The sequence below is a fragment of the Manduca sexta genome, chromosome 10, assembly GCF_014839805.1.
Source record: "Manduca sexta isolate Smith_Timp_Sample1 chromosome 10, JHU_Msex_v1.0, whole genome shotgun sequence".
Taxonomy (NCBI): Eukaryota; Metazoa; Arthropoda; class Insecta; order Lepidoptera; family Sphingidae; genus Manduca; species Manduca sexta.
In genome coordinates this window covers 6,959,620-6,980,630 of record NC_051124.1, presented here as the reverse complement: position 1 = coordinate 6,980,630, position 21,011 = coordinate 6,959,620, and the positions used below count along the sequence as shown (strand labels likewise).

The following is a 21,011-nucleotide window of genomic DNA, read 5'->3' as shown; positions in this document are numbered from 1 at the left end:
ACATCCTAACATGGGCCACCATTTACATCACAATAAAACTTGTATATAGAGAATTATCAAAATTCATTCAAGATATAACTATAACATTTTGAAATTTAGTGGAAGTACTCCTTTCCTTAAATTTTTACAAGCATTAGAAAAGAGACGTAATATTAGAAATATAATGTCATCAACCATTGCAGTGTGAGGGTAAGAAAGAAATAGCAATATATAACTTACTAGACCAGCTTATAGTGCGTATATTTAATATGATATTATACTTGATTTATATAGACCTCGTACTATTTTTACCAAACTCAAGCAACTACAACTACAACTCTTTTGGCAAATAACTCTATAAATAAATATACTTTGATTTATAACTTTGATTTCAGTCGTTTTTGAGACATTAACAAGGCTAAGAAAACCGTATTTACTAGCAAGTGAACCTGATCTTAGACATAATTAATTGAACGTAGGGTAAGATAAAAAAGGGTAAAATGACAATTAACTTTTATATAGAAGTGCGTCATATTTTAACTCAAGATAACTTATAAAGCCTAAAGAAGTAAAACACCAAATATATAGGATAAATACGTCAGGACGTAAATATAAGCAATCTAAATATTTGTCAGCATTACATTTAACGTTTAAGCGGTGTATAAATTTTATTCTAAAGTGACTGGCAGCGCTAGCAAAATCAGTGCACTGAAGTGATACTGGGCCGGCCATTTTCGTAGACGGACGGACGGTCAGTTAAGCAGAAAAGTGCTAAAATAGAGACGGCGATTAAGTCAATATATTGTAAAACGCCTTGCTGCATCATGGATCGTGGGTTTGAAGAAGATGGCGGATACCCTTATCCGCACGCATCTCTATACTTGCGCATAAAACAAGGCCGAAATGATTGGAGCTCACTTGGGAGGCCTATGGTCAACAGCCGACAGCGATGATCTTATTAATTAATTTTACTAAAATATATCATCTATTGCCTCTAGTTACACGTGTTCGACAGAGTCAAATAATCCTAATAACGGTTTGATATGTCACGAGTCACGACTATATAAAACACATGTTTACTCTCAAGATCTAACAATCCACATTCTTATATGATAAAGGCAGAATATATGAAATGTTTCAATGAGATGAATGCCCTCTCCGTGCTATTGTATTTTGTTTTATACAACTAAGCCTGCCTTCAATCGTACATTATTTGGATCTATTTTATATCACTCTTATTAGGGTTGATAAAATAAAATACCTTTAAACATTTGTAATAATATCAGATATGGAAGTTTTAACATTCTATATATTTTCGAGGCACGAGTCTAGGGTGAAAATGCGCAAAAATGTACGATTAATAATTACTTTAAGAATTTAAAAAATAAAAGTAGAGATAACATACTATTATTACAATATGGTGTCCATTTTCTATATGTATTATATAAAGTTATAATAGATAGTTCCTAAGAATACTGATACACCATAAAGTAAAAATGAGACAACAAGAAGCCTGTTAAAAGTTATCACAGCCAAAAAGTTATGAAAAGCATATTATATCAAAAACTGCTGAAACTGCTCCAAAAACGAGTAATCCAATTATTTTTATAAATAAAATATCATTATTACACGTGTGAATCCTTTATATTTAAAAAGTATGCACGATATTGCTGCTGTAGAAATCAACCTAATAGAAGCCTAATAGACCGATGAGCTATGACCGATGACCGATGAGTCTATAACATAAAGATGTTTAGACGTAATTTTTACAGTGCCAACATCATGCATGCTAGATAGAACCCGGCCAACCGTGACGGTACGAATTCTATTTATTGCTCGCCCAGGTCAAAAAAATTGTACGGGATAAAGGTCCCGTTTTATATTTCTCCGGGATAAAAAGTAGCTCATCTCCTCAGTACTCAGAAGTAATCTAGCTTCCCATTAGTAAAAAAAATCAAGCGCGTTCAAACAAATATAAAATTTACTCTTCAGCTTTATATATTTGAATCGAATTATAGATTGCAAATTATTGGCTGATTTTGCTTTGTGGAATAAAATTAATACTAAATGCTATGCAGTTGTAATAAAAATACCATTTTGTAGACAATTATAAACAAATCATTTATTCTGACACCCCTAACATATATTCTCATAATTATAATTACTATGCAGCTACCTATATAAACATTATTTCAAGTTACAACTGCTTTTAATTTTCGAACCAACGTGCATGGCTCAGTGACAACGGCTCCGATACGGTCTTCTAGGCGACATGGAGTTCTATAAAATTTACACCTTCTTGTTTATTACCTTGGTAAGGTGGATTATTAGAGTTAACATCTAATACAAAGTTTAATCATATTTATATTCCTTCATTATTATGTTTCATATTTCGCCTGTTTGGCAGCATACCTATGCTATTAACTATAAGCTTCAGCGTTAGATTTGTACTACTAACAATGTTTTATTTATTTACCCGACATGGCAAAGCTCGACGTTTTTCCCTGTTTGAATAAAATAATGAGGTAAATTCTGGAAATATTGTCCTAGGAATAGATCACAAGCTCAACATCTGTGGAGAGGCAATGTACTTGGCTCATTGAAGCATTTTAAGTTAGTTTATACACAAACCCCCTTATTCATAAACGTTTTTTATCTAACGACCGAGTAAGGCTGTGATAACAAGTCTGTTTCTCAGTGCTGACAGCATGACAGTCTTCACAGTGCGTAGACATAGGGCCGTTGTGATTAGCTAATATTGAAATACAACAATAATAACCAATCACAACGGCCCTATGTCTATTTCTCAGTGCCGTTGGGCACTGAGAAACAGGCTTGTTATCACAGCTGTACTCCGTCCTTAGATAAAAAACGTTTATGAATAAGGGGGTAAGTATATACATATACTTACATTGTTCTTATAGCATAAATAAGTACGAAAATTTTTATGTTAAAAAATAATATTTTGTTACAGTTTGCCTCAGTAATAGTTTTGGCTGAAGAAGCGACAACACAGCTCAATGATAGCAGCAGCTCTTCAAATAGTTCTGAAACAAAATCTGAAGCACCAACGTCTGGCAAATCAAATGAAATCGGTATTCTTACACTTCCTACATTTGAACCTGCCCGTTTGCCAATTGGCCGTCAAAAAAGACATGCTGCGCAACATCAACATGGATACCAACGCCAGGGAACTCATCAACAACACGCATCCCAACGCCAGGGAACTCATCAACAACACGCATCCCAACGCCAGGGAACACATCAACAACACGCATCCCAACGCCAGGGAACTCACCAACAAAATGGATTGCAACGCCAGGGAACTCATCAACAACATGGATCCCAACGCCAGGGAACCCATCAACAACACGGATCCCACCGCCAGGGAACTCATCAACAACAAGGATCCCAACGCCAGGGAACGCATCAACAACACGCATCCCAACGCCAGGGAACGCATCAAAAACACGCATCCCAACGCCAGGGAACTCATCAACAACACGCATCCCAACGCCAGGGAACTCACCAACAAAATGGATCACAACGCCAGGGAACTCATCAACAACATGGATCCCAACGCCAGAAAACTCATCGACAACAAACATCTCAACACCACGGAAGTGGCCAAAAACAAAAATCTCAACATCACGGAGCTGGTCAACAACACGGATCACAACATCAGAGAGCAGGTCAACATCACGGATCCCAACACCAAAAAGCTCGTCAACAACACGGATCACAACATCATGAAGTTCGGAAACAGCACGGATCTCATCATGAAGTTCGTAAACAGCACGGATCTCATCATGAAGTTCGGAAACAGCACGGATCTCATCATGAAATTCGGAAACAACCCGGAACCCAACATCAAGCTCGACCACAAAAAGGAAAAAAACCTGAAAAAACTTTCTTTTACAGACCTGTTTACGGATATAATTCCTATTACGGTGGTGGTCAAATTTCAGGTCAACAGGGTGGACGTGGTGTAATTGGTGGACGTCGTCGAAATCGATGTAACTACGGGAATCGGGTAAGTCGGAATTTTACTCAAAATACTAATATTTTGTATAACTCGTCGAATAATATTTTGCGTGATCAAATAAAAACGTTACGGAAATATTAGGTTAATTAATACACTTTTTACCTTTGTGGTCACCGATATCAATATATTTAGAAGACTGAGCACTACACCTACTATTTATGTCAAGTAATGTTACATGAAATGTAGTGACACAGATCTGATCAGAACAGACGTATACATACTACAATAAGTCGTTATGTGATTGTGCAACATTATTATAGGTACTTTGTGCAGATGAAAAATTATTCGATTTCTGGAACTGAAACAATACGTGAAAAATTATTATAAAAATATATGTCAATTAATAGATAACGTTAATAAGAGAACGAATATGCAATGCATATTATGAGTATTTTATTTATTAATTTCATCCAATTTCTTGTCGGAAGACTTACAGACTAATGACATAACTCGTAAATATAAAAAAATAAGTTATTATTTTTTAAATGAATATATAACAAAGTCTTCTTCTAATGAGACGATATCCTCCAAAAATGACCTTTACTTAATGCTTGAGTTTCTACCGTTCTTTTCACAAGCTCTCACAAACTAACTATATTTATTTCAGCGAGGAGCTAGATGTCGCGGTTGCCATGAAACTGTTACATGTGTTGGCTTCAGAGCAGTTGCTATAAGATGCAGTGGCGTGCTCCGTTACTGCAACAATGGACGCTGTTCTATGACACCTGGAGCTAAATGTCGCCGACGCACAAGACGTACAACGCGTTTCAGAAGAACGACAAGAACGCCCACTTCTACTAGTACAACTAGCAGTACCACAACATCTGGCAATGCAACGACTATATCTAATGGTTCTACCACTACTACTGGCAGTTCAACTACTACCACTGGCAGTTCAACAACCATTACTGGCAGTTCAACGACAAATACTGGTAGTTCAACCACTACCACTGGCAGTTCAACTACTACCACTGGCAGCTCAACAACCAGTACTGGCAGTTCAACTACTACTACTCCTAGCGATTCAAGCTCTACTTCTAGTACAAGTATATCTACGAAATCTCCAACTTCTACCACTAGTACGAGTACATCCACAACAACCCCAACTTCCACTACTACCACAACCACATCCACGACAACTCCAACTTCTACAACTACAGAAAGTACCACATCGACAACAGGAAGTACAACTTCGACAGCTGACAGTAAAACTTCAACAACAGGAAGTACAACTTCTACAACTGGTAGCACGACTTCGGCCACTGGTAGTACGACCTCAACAACTGACAGTACTACTTCAACTACTGGCAGCACAGCCTCCACAACTGCGAGTACAACTTCAACCACTGGTAGTACGACCTCTACTACTGGCAGCACAACTTCAACAACCAGTAGTACTACCTCTACTACTGGCAGCACAACTTCAACAACGGGTAGTACTACTTCAACAACCGGTAGTACGACTTCGACAACTGGTAGTACAGCTTCTACGACTGATAGTACGACCTCTACAACTGACAGTACGACTTCAACAACTGGCAGTACTACTTCCACAACCGGTAGTACGACTTCAACAACTGGTAGTACTACTTCTACGACCGGTAGTACGACTTCAACAGACAGTACAACTTCAACAACTGGTAGTACTACTTCTACGACCGGTAGTACGACTTCAACAGACAGTACAACTTCAACAACCGGTAGTACGACTTCAACAACTGATAGTACTACTTCTACGACCGGTAGTACGACTTCAACAGACAGTACAACTTCAACAACTGGTAGTACTACTTCTACGACCGGTAGTACGACTTCAACAGACAGTACAACTTCAACAACCGGTAGTACGACTTCAACAACTGATAGTACGACCTCAACAACTGACAGTACTACTTCAACAACTGGTAGCTCTACATCAACTACTGACAGTACTACTTCAACAACCGGTAGTACGACTTCTGCAACTGGTAGTACGACTTCAACAACTGCTAGTACGACCTCAACAACTGATAGTACTACTTCGACAACTGGTAGTACAACATCAACTACTGACAGTACTACTTCAACAACCGGTAGTACTACTTCTACAACTGGTAGTACGACTTCAACAACTGATAGTACGACCTCAACAACTGACAGTACTACTTCGACAACTGGTAGCACTACATCAACAACTGACAGTACTACTTCAACAACCAGTAGTAGTACGACTTCTACAGCTGGTAGTACAACTTCAACAAATGATAGTACGACCTCAACAACTGATAGTACTACTTCGACAACTGGTAATACAACATCAACTACTGACAGTACTAGTTCAACAACTGGTAGTACAACATCTACGACCGATAGTACAACTTCAACAACTGATAGTACAACGTCCACAACCGATAGTACAACTTCAACAACAGACAGTACAACTTCTACAACTAGTAGTACATCTTCGACTGACAGTACTACTTCAACAACTGGTAGTACGACCTCAACAACTGATAGTACGACCTCAACAACTGACAGTACTACTTCGACAACTGGTAGCACTACATCAACTACTGACAGTACTAGTTCAACAACTGGTAGTACAACATCTACGACCGACAGTACAACTTCAACAACTGATAGTACAACGTCTACAACCGATAGTACAACTTCAACAACTGATAGTACAACGTCTACAACCGATAGTACAACTTCAACAACAGGCAGTACAACTTCTACAACTAGTAGTACATCTTCGACAGACAGTACTACTTCAACCACTGGTAGCACTACATCAACTACTGACAGTACTACTTCAACAACTGGTAGTACGACTTCTACAACTGGTAGTACGACTTCAACAACTGATAGTACGACATCAACAACTGACAGTACTACTTCAACAACTGGTAGTACGACTTCTACAACTGGTAGTACGACTTCAACAACTGATAGTACGACCTCAACAACTGACAGTACTACTTCAACAACTGGTAGCTCTACATCAACTACTGACAGTACTACTTCAACAACCGGTAGTACGACTTCTGCAACTGGTAGTACGACTTCAACAACTGATAGTACGACCTCAACAACTGATAGTACTACTTCGACAACTGGTAGTACAACATCAACTACTGACAGTACTAGTTCAACAACCGGTAGTACAACATCTACGACTGACAGTACAAGCTCTTCTACTAGCAGCACAACTTCAACAACTGATAGTACAACGTCTACAACCGATAGTACAACTTCAACTACTGACAGTACAACGTCCACTTCTGACAGTACAACTTCTACAACCGATAGCACAACTTCGACCACGGACAGTACAACCTCTACAACTGATAGTACGACTTCTACTACTGATAGCACAACATCAACAACCGATAGTACAACTTCAACTACTGACAGTACAACATCAACAACCGATAGCTCAACTTCAACTACTGACAGCACAACATCAACAACTGACAGTACAACATCAACAACCGACAGCACAACTTCAACTACTGACAGCACAACATCAACAACTGACAGTACAACATCAACAACTGACAGTACAACATCAACAACCGACAGCACAACTTCAACTACTGACAGTACAACATCAACAACCGATAGCACAACTTCAACTACTGACAGCACAACATCAACAACTGACAGTACAACATCAACAACCGACAGCACAACTTCAACTACTGACAGCACAACATCAACAACCGACAGCACGACTTCAACTACTGATAGCACAACATCAACAACCGACAGTACCACTTCTACAACTTCTAGCACAAGCACTACTACTGCGTCAGGATAAGATAAAATCAACTAGCCTGCTCTCATGGTGCTACTATAAAATTACATATTATATTTTTCTTTGATGTAGTCATTAGTAATCAATCGAAAATCAAAAAACATATTTTTTCAAATTAACGTCGTAAAATTTTATTTCTATTCTGAAAATAATCAGATAATGTTGTATATGAAATTTATAAATAAAAGTAAGCAATAAACCAATTTAAGTGTATTCATTATGTATCTTTTTATATAATATAATTATTTTCAAATCAAATCACTTAGTTGCTGAATATAGGTTACATGCATGTTACAGGTGTTATGTATAAACATTATGTACAAAAAAATAATATTAAATATATCGACAGTAGTTTTACATGACATCAATCACATTATAATTATGACATTAAATACATAACATTAAATTTATTATGATTTTAAGAAAGCAAGAGGAAATTCTTCAGTTTACTTTTAAATAAATGAATCTTCACCATGTCTTTAATAGTTGGACTAAGTTTATTATAGATTCCGGCCCATTCTTTTTGGTCTACCCTTATTTTCTGTATATTTTATCAATTTGTTATAAGAACTAGAAGTACTGGACAATAAACTGATTTCATTTTCGTAGAACATTTTAAATAAATGTTTATTTACAAAAAAGTACTGATTTTTCAGCCCCGGATCTTGAATTTTTTGAAGGCGGGGTAAAATCTGGATAATGCCGCCCCCAACCACCTATATTTTTACTTTTGTCATCATCATCATCATCATTTCGCGCCCCGCGGAAAATAATTTATGTGTGTTATATACTGGATGTCTCAGTAGTCAAAGTTGCGTTAATGATGAGATGTGTATTCGTCTGTCAAGTTTGAATTTGCCGCCCTCTGAATTCGCCGCCCGGGGCACGGGCCCTGGCTTGCCCCCCCTAGATCCGGGGCTGTGATTTTTACAAGTTTATTGACATAACTCTTATAACAATCGATAATTTAATAAATACTAGATCTACTATAACAAAGTACTTCGTGATCGCGCGAAAAACGCGTTAACCCTTTCTCAGTGAGGAAAAGTTGACGTTGGTTTTATCGGTCTTACGCCTCGTCGTCGTCAGGGCAAGCATTGGACCCAGTCTCTACCATGTATACTCTATCCCCCGTATTCATAGACGTTATTTATCTAAGCTCTATCTTTGCTGTGATAACAAGTCTATTTCTCAGTGATGACAGCATGGCAGCCTTCGCAGTGCGTAGACATAGGGCCGTTGTGATTGGCTAATATTGAGATACAACTTAAATCTAGTTGGCTGTCAGATAAACAAAGCTGAAAAATCAGCAAGTTGTCAAATAAATAAAGCTAAGAAACAGACTTGTTATCATAGCAATGCCCCGTCTTTAGATAAATAACGTCTATGGATAAGGGGGTACGTCTGCATACTAACTTTAACCAGAGGTGGCTTTCCTTAGTGCGTACAAACTTATCCATTATGTCTTATTGCACTAAGATTGTTGTGCGTAATTATTCTCGTGAGAATTCCGAAGGAGCTGGATGATATAGAATTCCCCTACAAGAGAATTGCTCTACAAGCCTATGACAGCGAGAGACCAACAATCCGTATCACCTAAGTGTCGCTCAATGGACGTAGATGGGCGCCTTGGGACGACCTCTAGAACTCAGTTAGAAGACTTTTATAAGAAGTAGGAGAGACTGTAGGGGAATTCTCAAAATGCTCCCAATCTATAGGAACACCACCACTACTACAAGCATCGCGAGTTTATGTTGAATCGAACATTTTACTAAAATAATTATTTCGGAATTATATGACTATTTCGCCATTTCCTAAATATAATTTAAACATTTCTGAGACAGAGTACGCTAGCAATTTGACAATTTTACGTGCTGAAACATTTTATAGCTACTAATAAAAACAACTTAAAGGTGTTTTTAAAGGCATTATATGTTGTTTGCTTACGAGAAACCACCCAAAACGCCATTTAATAAAACGATTTCAAAAGTATTATTTTATTTTAAAGAACTTTAGGTTATATAGTATTGAAACATAGAAAAGGTTAAAATATGTTTGAAAAAGTAACCCAATTACAATAAATAATACAATAATGTTATGTCTCAATCTTATTCACAATTATTTTTTTTCTATTATACTGCTTGTGATAATAAAATATTTAGAGCAAAAAAGAATAGTTTTATATCACTGAATGACGATATAAGCAAGCCACACTTTTCAATAAACAGTATCAACAAAACACGCGCAAGTCACTTGCGCTTGACATTCAAGACATTCCTATGTTAAATCTATGATTGTCTTGAAAATATAATGTAAGTATCTAAAAATACTCAGTAACGATTTCTTTATACCGAAGCACAGGGTAGAGTCAAAGACGCTTAAACGACGAACAATGTGAGGGCACCTACGCAAGTCCTATAAGAAAGGACATAGGCTACTTTATTTGCCGGAAAAATACAAGGGACATTCATCTCGCAAGAACTCTTCTACATAGGCAAAACCACGAACAACACCTTGTGAAGCATAAAAGGAAAACGTATCGTCCTATTGAATTAAGATCATTATATTTATTTAAAAACAAAACCCATCCGAGAAATACTTAAAATCCGACATTAATTAATAGATTAGGTAACTTAGAACTTTTTATTATAACCAAACATATGTAACTAATCGCACTCTTAATAAAATAATGACCTATTTCAAAATTGTTAATTTGTGGCAATCGTCGGAAAACTAATTTTTGTATGCTACCGTTTTTTTTAAGTTGTTATAAAATTAAACTTATTAAAGATAGGTAAAAAATGAAACCTATAGCATGAAAAAAAAGGGAAAAAACTAAAAGGTCGCAAACAGACATTGGTTGTTTGACGATTACCACAAATTGGCAATTTTGGAATGGGTCATTATTTTATTAAGAGTGCGACTTATTTAACCTTAAGGCAAATTCTTTTGAGTCTCAGGGAGTCTGGGTACATAGATTATAACACTCTGTTGTAAAACTCAATTACATAGTTCAAAAATTTTTAAATTTATCTTCTAAATAAATTGGATAAAACTATAAAATTTACTCTAGATAAACATACTTGAGTTCATTAAGTTGGGGCCTTGGGCTTGTACTAAACTAATTTTTAGTGCAAACTCTGAACTACTTAAAGAGGAATTATGACTCGCACACGGCAATACAAACACACACAACGTCTTGTCGAACTTGGAAATAGTCGATCGATCGACATCGTCATCGATCTACAATTACAATTCTTAAGAAAGACAGAATCCATATACACTGTCACTAGAAGGTAAAATACAATTACGACCTTAATATCACCCTTCCCCGAATTATATCAGACTACCTTAAGATAAGTGGTATCTACCTTCTGACTGGATACAGTGTAGCTCAACGCCAACATATGCCAAGGTCTACTTACCGTTGCCGAACTCTTTTTTTGCACCTACACAGAACACAGAAACATAATTTGGGACTTTAGCAGATATGGCATTCTTTCACATCGATCTATGTTATTATTTATTAAATGTATCATAGACAAAATAAAAACCATTAAAAACTTGTTTTACAATAATTGTTTTTGATTTTCCTTTACAATAAAGAGTTGTTAATTCAAATGTTTATATGGTTAAATTCTCTAAGATTTCAATTAATAAACGTATTATTGTGTATTCAATATTGGTGAGTTATTGTGAATATACTTTTTCAAAACTGATGTATTCTACCAGCCTTATGTAAGATTTAATGCATAAACTTAGCCGCACCAAGTATCACATAATAATTCAGAGACTTCGCGCTTCATTAATAAATATTTTGAATCAGAAGTCTTTAAAATTGCCACTAAAGAACAAATGACATTTAGTAGTTTGTCAAGTGTCTTACCCAGCCCTATGAACTATGGATATTAAATATAACAGGACAATGACGAGTGCTTAATTTCTATTTTCTTCATTGGTAAAGAGAACAATTCGTTTGTTCCCGTCATGCTCTATAGGAAGACAAACGAGAAATTTGTTGCACTGTCTCCCAATAGGGGATAATGGGAAAGATTTCACTACGTCGTTCCCGTAAGGGGGAACAACGAGCATAGACAATAATAATTTCATTAAAGAGACTTATTGAAATCTTAAATAATTATTAATTGGCAAGGAACTCTTGATCAACGAAAATTTACCGTCTTCTTTTTGGTCCAAATTTATATAGTTTGTCTTTGTAATCCAATCCACGCTAAACGTAATTTTTATCTCGTCTCTCCATTTATTAATTCCACTATTTCTATTGACAGCGAATTCCTTAATAAATATAATACAAAGCTTTCGCTATTGTCGAACATACATATTTTGTTCACTATCAAAACAATTTAACAATAATAATTGTCACTGGTGGAACACGCAAAGACACAATAAACAATATTATTATGACGGAATAGCGTTTAATGTTTCAATAAAATAATAGCCTTTTTCATATAATGTGTTAAGATATTTTGTTTACAGGATATTTGCGTTCTTACTTTGATCTATTATTTCATATCTGTTTACGTACATCGATCTACAATTAGGGTTGATAACAAAAATAAAAAATATTTTAAGCTCTGGCAATGAATCCTCAAGATCAATCAAATCTTATAAGAGCTGCCTTATACTGCCAAAAACTGTAATATTAAACAAAAAAAAAACAATTATCGTCAAATACTACGTGAATATTAAAATGGAATTGATCGAAAACAAATAGGTTTAAAGATGCTTTTTCTGTTGTAATGTTATACCTGTTTTGCTTTTTTTGCACGGATGCAAATATGGCAGATCTTGTCAACTGTTACTTCAAACATACCAATACCATAACTAATATGGTCACGGCGAGAAATTAATTGCTCATTTTCATACAATTAGTATGAATCAGGCGCTCGATTCAATTTACTTATTCAGCAATTTTGTTGCGGCAACCGTCAACTGATCTATTGCCAAATATTTAAAGTTGACTGCTAGTGATCAAAAACTAAACGTGAACCATTTCAAAATCTATACTTATAAATGCAAAAGTGTCTGTCTGTCTGTCTGTTACGCTGTCACGGCTGAACCACTGAACCGAATTCTATGAAATTTGATATTATGGAGACAGTTTTAGACCCTGGGAAGGATATAGTCTACATAGGATAATGTAGAGCGGGTCTTCATGTCGTAAAAACTTGTTCACCAAAAGCTAGAATTAAATATAAACCAAAAGTGTAAATCTGCAAACACCAGTGTAAAAAAGCTGCTTTTTAAAATTTAAGAATAATTATAATAACCTTTTCTTAAAGAAATCACACATTGAGTATTAATTAAATTTATCGAAGAACGTAGTTAGCAATGTATAAATTAACATTCTTTTGACATCCCTGACTTTATAGAAGTACATTTACATATTAATTATTGGTAAATACTATATAAACTTCAGGTGAACTAAATATAACCACCACTTCTAGTATCGAGGTGGCAAATATATTACTGACGGCGGCTTGACTCGCACCACACTAACATGAAGTTCAAAGCAACAAGTATATTTTTGTCCTGCATACTGGTAAGCCCTAAGCTGCTAACATTTAAAGTTCATTAAGACATTTTAGTCGTTATGTTCCAATAGTAACTAACATACTGTTTCAGTTAGCTGCGGTAGTGGTTCTAGCCGATGAAGCTCCAGAAGAGTTTAGTGATGACCACGGTCTTTCAAATAGTTCAATGCCAAATACGTTCCCACGATCGCCGCGTGAAAAGAGGGAGGCGCATCAACATGAGAATCGCCAACAGCGCGTCGGTAAACAACAACACGCGGATCACCATCAAGGAGCTCGACAACAACATGTAACTCATCATCAGGGGGCTCGTCAACAACACGCTGGTCATCACCAAAGGGCTCGTCAACAAGTAGCTCACCGCCAACGCCAACAAGTCCGGCAACATGGAAATGATAAAACATTCTTTTTTATGCCCTACTACTACGGCTATCCGTACTACGACAATAGCCAAGCAGGACAATACTATGGAAATAGCAGAAATAGGTGCAACTATGCGGCCCGCGTAAGTTGGAACTGTATATGTTTAATTAAATATTACATATTACTAACATAATCTTACTTCGATTAAAGTCCTTCAAGAGGCTGTGCAAAAATATGATTTATCTAACTAATTCTATTCACCTCCTACCAGTTGTTAATACGGTAGGGGCCAGGCGCTGTAAAATCGAACAATGCCACGATAAAATTATAAATATAAACAAAGCAACTAAGTCCTCCATTGGACTATCACAACGAAGGATTTATAATTAAACTTAAATGTTGTTTTGTATTACTATTATTAAATACTAGCGGCCCTGGCAAACGTTGCTTTGCCCTAAAAAGGAGATAAAGATAAAGTCCTAGAACCCGAGTACAGCGCAATTGGTTGCAATAGTAAATCTAAACCATCCAGAGACCCTCCCGAGAACACATTTTTTTTATATTTGCTATTATTTTATTATTGCTATCAGATGGCAATCATTAACTCTATATTGCGATAGTAGAATTTACGCACATACATACAGACAGTATAGTATTATATAACTGCCCCAAATGGCAATCCTCTGAGAAGCCGCGGATAGTCAGGCGCAACATCTATTCCTATACAATGGCTGCTACCTATTCATCCCTACAAGATATATATAAGTATAAGATTTTGATGTGAAAAATACATTAGTGTTGGGCAGGGTTAGTATTTATGTGTGATACACCAATTCGTTCGATTTTTATAACATAATGAGACGGCTATTAAGTTTGATGAGGTATGATCGGTGCCCTAGTTGTGGCTCTGCTTAACACTTCGGACAAATCGTGTACTTATGTATGTATGTAATAATATTTATTTAACTTTTTATTTCAGAGAGGGTCCAGATGCCGTAATTGCCGTGAAATTGTGACTTGCTTGCCAGGCAACAGAGTCTACATCAGACGATGCAGTAACGGTCGTTACTGCAACAATGGCCGCTGCTCTACGACCCCAAGTAGTAGATGCCGTCGTCCATCAAGACGAACAACAAGTACCACTACAGAAAGTAGTAGCTCGTCTAGTACATCTTCAACCGGTAGTTCAACTTCTACAACCGATGGTACATCAACTACGACCAGTTCAAGTACTAGTACAACATCCACATCTTCTCCAACTAGCACTACAACGACCACATCTGGCAGCACATCGTCTACAGATGGTAGTACGACTTCGACAACTGATAGTACAACTTCCACGTCCAGTACTACAACTTCGACAACTGATAGTACAGCTTCCACAACCGATAGTACAACTTCCACTTCCGGTAGTACTACTTCGACAACCGATAGTACAACATCAACATCCGGTGATACAACCTCGACAACTGATAGCACAACTTCGACGACTGGTAGTACAACTTCAACTACTGACAGCACGACTTCTACAACTGACGGTACGACTTCTACAACTGACAGTACAACTTCTACTACCGGCAGTACAACTTCAACTACCGACAGTACGACTTCCACTACTGACAGTACAACATCAACTACGGATAGTACAACTTCAACTACTGACAGTACCACGTCAACTACTGAAAGCACCACTTCTACAACTTCTAGCACCAGTACCACTACTGAATCGGGTTAAGATAAAATCAACCAGCTTAATTTTATGATATCATTATAACGGTAACGTTTGCCAATATTTTATTTAATCTGATAAAATCTGTAATATATTACGAAAATGTTTTTAATATAAAGAGTTATAAATGTCCGTTTTATTTTATTATGAAGATTTAATTCAAATTTAAAAATATGTTAATCATCAAATTAATCTAAAAAAATTTTTGGCACAGTAAAATATTAAAATAAATATGTTGTGAAAAAGATTCCTTTTCATTTTGCTCTTATTCTTTTATATATAAACTTGTCAGGCGGCAAGTATGGTACCAATATGTACAGGCGTATATACTGGTACCAAAGAATAATTATTATAACTGCAAAAAGAAATGACACTAGACACTTTCCGGCAATTCATTTTCCCAGCCCGATACCACCCTCCCAGTCCTTGAGCCTACGTCATTCTGTTGTTACCCTTCATTTATTTCTTTACGTGTAATTGTATCATATACAGGCAGCTACAAAAGTAACGCAAAAAATTAAAAACTTCGAAACGCTTCTACACATGCACTTTAATGGAAATATTATTATTTCTTTATCTATGATAAATTAAACCCTTAGAAATTTATTTCAGTGAAGAAAAACGCTTATTGATGCGGACACGATAGTTTAAAAGCGATTTGAAATTTTACATTTGTTCACCTGCTTCTGCAGCTTCTGAGCTGTACGTAGTAATTCCATGACGTAATTATACAAAATTTTTGTAACCGAAACAATTGCAATTATTATATTACTAGCTTTTGCCCGCGGCTCCGCCCGCATTATAAAGTTTTTCGGGCTAAAGTTTCCTGTTATAAAAGTCACGCTATATATTTTCCCGGGAGCCTATGTCCTTCCCAGGGTCTCAAACTGGCTCCATACCAAATTTCATCTTAATACGTTGGGTAGTTTTTGAGTTTAACACGTTCAGGCAGACAGATGCAGCGGGGGACTTTGTTTTATAATATATTTTTGTAGAACTTTTTAAGAGGAACGATCCCGTCATATATCATTGTTGCATAACTTTAACCGTTTACGCAGTGCAACGGAAGCTCTCAAAACTAATCAATTTTCCCCGTTTTTGCAACATGTTTCATTACTGCTCCGCTCCTATTGGTCATAGCGTGACGATATATAGTCTATAGCAATCCAGGAACAAAGGACTATTCAACACAAAAATAATTTTTCATTTCGAACCGGTATTTCCTGAGATTAGCCATTACTGCTCCGCTCCTTTTGATCATAGCGTGATGATATATAGCCTATAGCACTCCACGAACAAAGGGCTATCCAACACAAAAAGAATTTTTCATTTTGACCCAGTAGTTCCTGAGATTAGCGCGTTCAAACAAACAAATAAACTCTTCAGCTTTATATAATAGTATAGATAATCTCTGCAACTATTGATCCGTTAAAAATATTTCAGTAATAGCTTACATACTTACATCATCCTCTAGAGCTATAAAGCCGTATTTATCCTGGGACCAACATTAACGCACGCGAAGCCGCAAACAAAAGCTAGCAAATAATAAAATTGATGTTTAATCATAATCTTAATTTTTTTTTGTTATATTTAAAACGAAAGTGGAAAAGATAATGAGCACAAGTAGTAGTCTCTTAAGAGACTTCTGCCTTACAAAGACAGTAAATATAAAAAATATTCACTGAGGACTTAAATATATTATAATTATATCCCACATTTAAAATATAATAATAGTAGGTTATTGGGCGAAATATAGCGCTTATGCGATGGTTAGTCGGTCTACCGCGAAATATTAAAACACCAATATAAAATACTTCATTAATTTATATATTATAGTGATTTGCACGTTTTTAATGCGCATATTAGCATGATTTCTGTATATATGTTTTTTTTTATATTGATATCTAAGGACGCTGTGACATCTTGTCACACATTTTAAATAAAACAACGTCTTATTACCAATCGGTAATACTTTGAAACACAAATTCGGTCCCGATGTTCAGTATCAAACTAACCGTTTAATGTCTTTGCCTAATTTTATAGTTTCTATTGATTAAACAACATTATCGATAGATCATTATTTTTTCTATAAAATCAAGAAGAAGACAGCCATGTTACTTCGTAAAAACTTTTATGAAAATGGAATTTTTGGCAAAAAGATGTATTAAAATGGAGGATTAAAATGCTGTACATAGCCAAGATATTCCATGCCCTTTCATCTATATGCATTCAGCAGTGTAAACTTCTAACGCCAAAATCGTCAAGAAAGATTTGGCATCGTAATGAGAAAAGGAAACAGCTTTTTGGTACTTAGCACTGCAATATTTATTTCTTAATAGAACACTTTTATATTTGGTCTACTACTCATTAGCCACTTAGCGCAAGCAAACCGAACATCACTTCTGTTTTCATACTACCCACTTTGACGTTAACATAAAATTGCGTTCTTTTTAAATTTAACATCATGATCTAAAGTTAAATATAACACAACATTTTAGGGTTTGATGTTAAAAACTTAATTTTATTTTAATACCACATAATCATATAGAGACATATTTAGTTACACATACAGATATAAATATTATAATTCGTATGTAACGTTGTATTATCATAATCATTCTACGTTTGAATAATGACTTGCACTGCATTGCATTGTTTCAAAGCGACATATCTCACGATTTTACAAGACATTAACTGAACTTCTTTCATCCAACAATTGTAAAGCGTAGTCAAAAGTCAATGCAAAATCATTGTTCTGACACAAATTAGTTCTATGCATGTCATGTCAGGAACAGGGCTGTAGAAAAAGCAAGAGTATATTTAAATTGTACGGCCGTATACATACATACAGGCCGGCATAATTGTGTCGACAGCCAAGGGGTAGCCGTCTCACGTCATTCGACATCCGCCAGTCTGACATATACCGATCCCAGAAAAGGTTAATGTCAGACTGTCCACTCGTGGCGAAACCAAATGCTTTCTTGTACAAACGAAAATAACAAAAATTTAAACACACAGAAGCCTCGTCGAAATATAAAACAGGAATGCATTAGTTATTTACGAATATTAATATAAGTAATAAGAAAAAACAAGGAGACTTAGCAAACATTTATGATTGCTAAATTATTTTAATCATGATTTTAACACTACGCCTAATAAAATTGCAATTAGCGAAGATAATTTGAGATAAATTGAGAATACAGTGATTCATAGAGTTTTGCAATAAATTAAATTAAACAAATATAATTATATAGATATTCATATTCATTTACACAAATAGTTATAGTTAGAAATAATAAATTTACTTTTCATGACACCCCTACGTGTTATATAATATTTACATGTTTAAATCTTCATATAAATGTAGGTCCAACGTTATACGTCATTATTTCGTAAATGGAAAGACCAGATGGATTCGTGGCGTTAAATATATATCCGTTTAAAAATGGGGTTCCAAAAAATCACATTACGTATTATCTTCATACTGGTAAGTTTCATACTTGCAAGATTCAATTATTGTGTGATTAAGACTTTTTTGAATATATTATGTATTTTTTCGACTAAATAAGAAGACAAGGAAATGTCCGCCTGATAGTAAACACCACAGCTGTTCATAAACAGTAACAAAGTCGCCTGAATAATCGAAATAATGCCCTACATGATACTGAAATATGTTGAACTACTTGTGTAGGGACTAATTCCCATATAATACGTTAGCCATAATATTTTATGTATAAGGATAAAATGCTTGCAAATTGGCAAGCACAGTAATGTTTTTATATTTGTTTTCAATCTAGGAAGCATTTTAAAACATTAATATGATCATTTTAGTGATTTTTATATTTATTCGAAAATATACTATGTACAAGAATAATCAGTAATGTCCTAATTGAGGCAGTTATCTTGTATAAATTTCGGGAAGGGGACGGTTTCCCGGTTATTTTCTATCAGAAAATGGGAATAGTTATTGTTATGCTGGCCTATTTATTCTCTTCTTCTTTAAGACTTACTTCATTTGCAATGAAACTTTATTTTAATAAAATCACAACCAGATATATAAGAACATAATGCAGGTATAGGTGTGCAAATGTAGGTTTCATGAACATAATGTTAATAAAAATTATATATATGTTTTTGTTACAGCTCATTTCAGCACAAATAGTGACCCCCGAACCTGTAACAACACAAAATAAGTACCAAAAAATCGCTAATGATAAAAATTTTGAGCCTGTTTCGTGGACCTCTTCACTATCGGAACAATACAGTAATGTAGTAACCGAGAAATCTACCATATTTTTAGGTTCCAATTCAGAAAAATTACAATTTCTTATACGTCAAAAGAGATCTGCTAAACCGCATAAACAACATGTAGTACATAAAATGAAGTCTTCTACCGCGTCTACTGATTCAAACGAAAAAGCACTTACTGTCTATCAAATATCATTCGTAACACCAAATTACTTTAACAGAAATTACCATCAAAAGCATAAACGGAAGTCATCTGCAAAATCTGATAATGACAATAGCAAACAGAGATCTTCAGACTCATTAAGAGATAATAAAGAAAAGGCCAACAGATCATACTCAAAAAAAAAAACTTCCAAATCTAGCAGAGAAAGTAAAAAATACGGTGACCATCACCAACAAAAAGCCTCTACTGAAACAAATAAAAACCTCAAAAAAGGCAATCGAAAATATCGTCAAAAATCTTCTAAAGCCGTTCAGAATAAGAAACAACAGAACATTGGCTACCACCAAAAAACTTCTGTTACAAAAAACAAATATAATCAAAAGGGCAAAAAACAACGCCTTCAGAAAATTAATGCCAAACGAAATGAAAGTAACAAACAACATCATGAGAACCACCCACTGAAAACATCATTCACACCGCGCAGTAATAGCAAAAGAATTACTCGACAACGTCGAAAGAAATCATCGGCTAAGCACATTGGTGGTAACAAAAAACAGAAGGCAGATCAACAACAAAAGACTTCTGTCACAAAAAGAAGACAAGAAAAAAACGCTAATGAACGAAGTCCTAGGAAATTTACCAAACCTGATAAAGGCAACAAAAAACATCGTAATGACCACCAATTGAGGTCTTCTCCCATATCAGGTAGAAATAAAAAAAAAACTAAGCTCAATTCACCGTCAAAATCATCGGCTAAACATAATAATACCAAACGTAAAAATAAACAAAAAAATAATTCTCTCACAAAAAGCAAACATAAGCAAAAGGCTAATAAATTAAATACAAAGCCCAGCAAAAGTAACAAACATAATGAATACCACCAACTGAAGTCATCTTCCAAACCGCGGAATAATAAAAAAAAAAATACTAAACACCATTCACAAAAATCGTCGGCTAGACGTGGCACAAAACAGCGTAAAAGTCTACAACAAAAGTCTTCAGTCAGACCAAGCAAAAATAAGAAAGACAATCATGCAAACCGCAAACATAAAGCTGGTACAAAACCTTATAAGGCTAAGAGAAAAATCCATAACAAATACCAGAAAACTTCTACCATACCAAGGCGAAGG

At 35.4% G+C, this 21,011-nt stretch overlaps 3 protein-coding genes across 3 annotated transcripts; 2 read left to right on the top strand and 1 right to left on the bottom strand.

The window, feature by feature from the left end:
- The first annotated feature begins 2,999 nt into the window (after positions 1–2,999).
- On the top strand, positions 3,000–3,971 carry LOC115455832 (putative uncharacterized protein DDB_G0282499). The gene has a single exon (XM_030184574.2). It carries the CDS (start codon positions 3,000–3,002, stop codon positions 3,969–3,971), a length of 972 nt encoding a protein of 323 aa, XP_030040434.2.
- A 746-nt stretch (positions 3,972–4,717) lies between these two features.
- LOC115455831 lies at positions 4,718–8,921 on the bottom strand. The gene is made up of 2 exons (XM_030184573.2): positions 8,897–8,921; positions 4,718–7,812 (listed from the first exon to the last, which is right to left on the bottom strand). The coding sequence occupies exons 1-2, from the start codon at positions 8,919–8,921 to the stop codon at positions 4,718–4,720; spliced, it is 3,120 nt and encodes a 1,039-aa protein (XP_030040433.2).
- A 4,377-nt stretch (positions 8,922–13,298) lies between these two features.
- Positions 13,299–15,526, top strand: LOC115455840 (cell wall protein DAN4). The gene is made up of 3 exons (XM_030184582.2): positions 13,299–13,386; positions 13,470–13,883; positions 14,721–15,526. Exons 1-3 carry the CDS (start codon positions 13,345–13,347, stop codon positions 15,474–15,476), a joined length of 1,212 nt encoding a protein of 403 aa, XP_030040442.2. The 5' UTR covers positions 13,299–13,344; the 3' UTR covers positions 15,477–15,526.
- Positions 15,527–21,011: the final 5,485 nt, after the last annotated feature.

Bases quoted from the DNA above. Each gene is read 5' to 3' on its own strand.
- LOC115455832 (XM_030184574.2), top strand. From the start codon at position 3,000: ATGATAGCAGCAGCTCTTCAAATAGTTCTGAAACAAAATCTGAAGCAC.
- LOC115455831 (XM_030184573.2), bottom strand. From the start codon at position 8,921: ATGCTTGCCCTGACGACGACGAGGC. The intron at 7,813-8,896 runs GTAAGACCGATA...ATCCTGACGCAG, and splicing joins TGCCCTGACGACGACGAGGC to TAGTAGTGCTTGTGCTAGAA.
- LOC115455840 (XM_030184582.2), top strand. From the start codon at position 13,345: ATGAAGTTCAAAGCAACAAGTATATTTTTGTCCTGCATACTG. The intron at 13,387-13,469 runs GTAAGCCCTAAG...ATACTGTTTCAG, and splicing joins TATTTTTGTCCTGCATACTG to TTAGCTGCGGTAGTGGTTCT. The intron at 13,884-14,720 runs GTAAGTTGGAAC...TTTTTATTTCAG, and splicing joins GGTGCAACTATGCGGCCCGC to AGAGGGTCCAGATGCCGTAA.